This window comes from Pristiophorus japonicus, chromosome 4 (assembly GCF_044704955.1).
Source record: "Pristiophorus japonicus isolate sPriJap1 chromosome 4, sPriJap1.hap1, whole genome shotgun sequence".
Taxonomy (NCBI): domain Eukaryota; kingdom Metazoa; phylum Chordata; class Chondrichthyes; family Pristiophoridae; genus Pristiophorus; species Pristiophorus japonicus.
Genome location: NC_091980.1, coordinates 201,174,376 through 201,176,875, shown reverse-complemented (window position 1 = coordinate 201,176,875; position 2,500 = coordinate 201,174,376). Strand labels below are relative to the sequence as shown.

The 2,500-nt window shown below is 32.2% G+C and overlaps 1 protein-coding gene across 2 annotated transcripts in view; it reads left to right on the top strand.

Moving 5' to 3' along the window:
• Positions 1-2,500, top strand: part of cdin1 (CDAN1 interacting nuclease 1) — a 253,727-nt gene that overhangs the window by 53,587 nt on the left and 197,640 nt on the right. For both annotated transcript variants that reach the window (XM_070877439.1, XM_070877440.1), the window contains one exon: positions 2,372-2,444. In XM_070877439.1, the coding sequence (XP_070733540.1) occupies positions 2,372-2,444 (73 nt within the window). The remainder of the gene's footprint in view (positions 1-2,371; positions 2,445-2,500) is intronic.

Below are 2,500 nucleotides of genomic sequence, written 5' to 3'. Positions count from 1 at the left end.
ATTTGAACTATGGAAATGATCGACTTATACCATATCCTTTATAGATATTCAGTAATTTATTATTGGTTGTCTTTTATAAATGTTTTTTTTAATTCCTTTCCATACAATTTTCTCTGTCCATGATGTACCAGACATTTCCAGACCCTTTGGTGAAAGTGGCAAGTGCCACTACTATTGTATTGAGCAAATATAGTGCATTTAATCTAGCATTACATTATTTGTTTCATCTGCTAAACTATTTTTATCTTTAAGATAGCTACAACGTTTTTTAAAACTTTGGGACAAAACAAAGACTGAGATTTTGGTTTCTTAAACCTGTTTATAGCTTTATTTTAAACATTGTAATTCTGGGCACAGAATGCATTCTAATACATTAAAAAGAGATAACATGTGCATGTTAGTTTTTTTTTTCCAGTTATAAGGATGCTGTTGATTTCTTCGGGTTGCCTCCCAATATGATAAATATAAATTTATGTTAATGGATGTTTTACTACATATTTTGGGAAACCATATCCAAGACATTACTAAATTGGTGCTGTGTTTGATTGTGGAATAACCTAATAACCCAGTAATCGTAATATAAAACCTTTCATTTACGTGGTAATCCTAAACTACAATAATTGTGATATTGCTATTGTAAATAGTTACAAAGATGTATAAAAAGTAAAGTAAACATGTTAGTGCTCTGTATATTGATATACTATGCTTTATATAAACTATTGTATCAATCTGTCACAAATGGTGGTGTCTCCATGAAATTATAATTTAAGATCAGTCAGGGCCTGTATTATATTAAAAGTCCTGAGCTCTAGAAATGGGCATTTCTATACCTAGTTAATTTAAAAAGGATGTAGTTGGTTAAAAACTTATATTTTAGTTAATGGGCTACAACACTATTAATACAGAAAAGTTTTGAAGTTTTCAAGTTTAATACAATGAATGTTGCAGAATGCATATGGAAATCAATAATTTGATGACACTGATGGAAAGTGATAAATGAAATGCTATGAGGACCCACCATAATTTCACTAATACATGCTTTGTTAGATTTTGCTTTCTAATAGTGTTTAGCTCTTGTATTGCAGTACTGTAGTGTTAACATTTGGAACTGGATATATAGGGACTTGATGTAATGTTTTCTTTTGCATTGTAATTAATTGATAAAAATGGGAAAAGCAAATGATCGTTTGAATTAAAATTGGCTTGATACGTTGAGTAACTATTGTGGGCAGCAAATGTTGCAGCAGCAGCGCTTCTAGATGTTACACTAGAAAGAAAGGATGGTTTCACTCACATCTAAGGTCTCTTGTGCATTGCTGCAGTCAGCAAATGAACAATTACCTTTCAGTTACTATGAGACTTTAATGGTCTATGAACAGCCTGGAAACCCTGACAATTCAGCTAATGTACGAAAGGGAGTTTACCTCAGACTGGCAAATGATGCAGAGTTTAGAAAAACAAAATGAAACCAAGCGGGATTTTAATTTTTTCCCATTATTTCAAGGGAAAATATGAGCTACTGAATAGAAAACATTTAACCACCAGATTGCTACTTCTAAGCCATTTGATTGTCATTTTTATATGCTACTTATCATTTAAATAAGGTACTTGTGTGTCACTTGACAGTTAATTGATATAGTGGAGCCCTTTTATGAGTCAATATATTTTCAGCTACTGAAAACTATGAAAGTTGATGAGAAATCTTAATAGTTTCTTTATATGTTATTTTGCTGTTTCATTAAATACCATCAGTGCTAAAAGGGCAATAGAGAACAAAAAAAGCTTTTATTTAATTTTTGCTAAACGCTTGGCACAGAGGTCAAAAGCGCTTTCATTGAAGGTTGGGTTGTATGTATAGAAAAAAGCAAAAGCCGATGAAGAATTTATTTAGCTGCTTTCAGTTGGGGTTTATAAAATTACACATACAGTTCATCTTACCCAATTATTTTTCAGAACATTTTTAAATCATTTTTATTTCTATTATGACTATACTATATGGTGTCAAGTTTTTTTCCAAGGAAGGACACATGATTAATATGAAAATTAAGGAGATGCAAGTACCTGAACTAATAAGGTAGTCCTTATTCAGTCTGAGCTACCTTTGGTAATTTCACCATTTTTCATGTGTCAACTCTGATGCGGGTTACTGAAATAAGCAGCTCTGTGCAACACATTTCCTCACTACTTGGGGAATTCAAGAGTACCCAAGGATAGAGCTCAAAAAGCAGAGCACTATATAGGTTAATAAGTTCTGTTAATTAATATCTTCTATGATAAGTTACAGTGTGTGCTTGAAATTTGTTTGCAAATTCTGTGTTTTTGAGCTCATTCAACAGATCGTTTTGTCTCCTGATTTTTTTGTTGCATGAAGATGGACCTAGCTCCTTCACTGATGGCTAGAATTGTGCTTGAAAAATTCCTGCAGGAACACGAACAGGCCATACGTAAGTAACTTTTATCACTTTGGTGTTGAGGTTGAATAATGCAATTAACCCTTTGA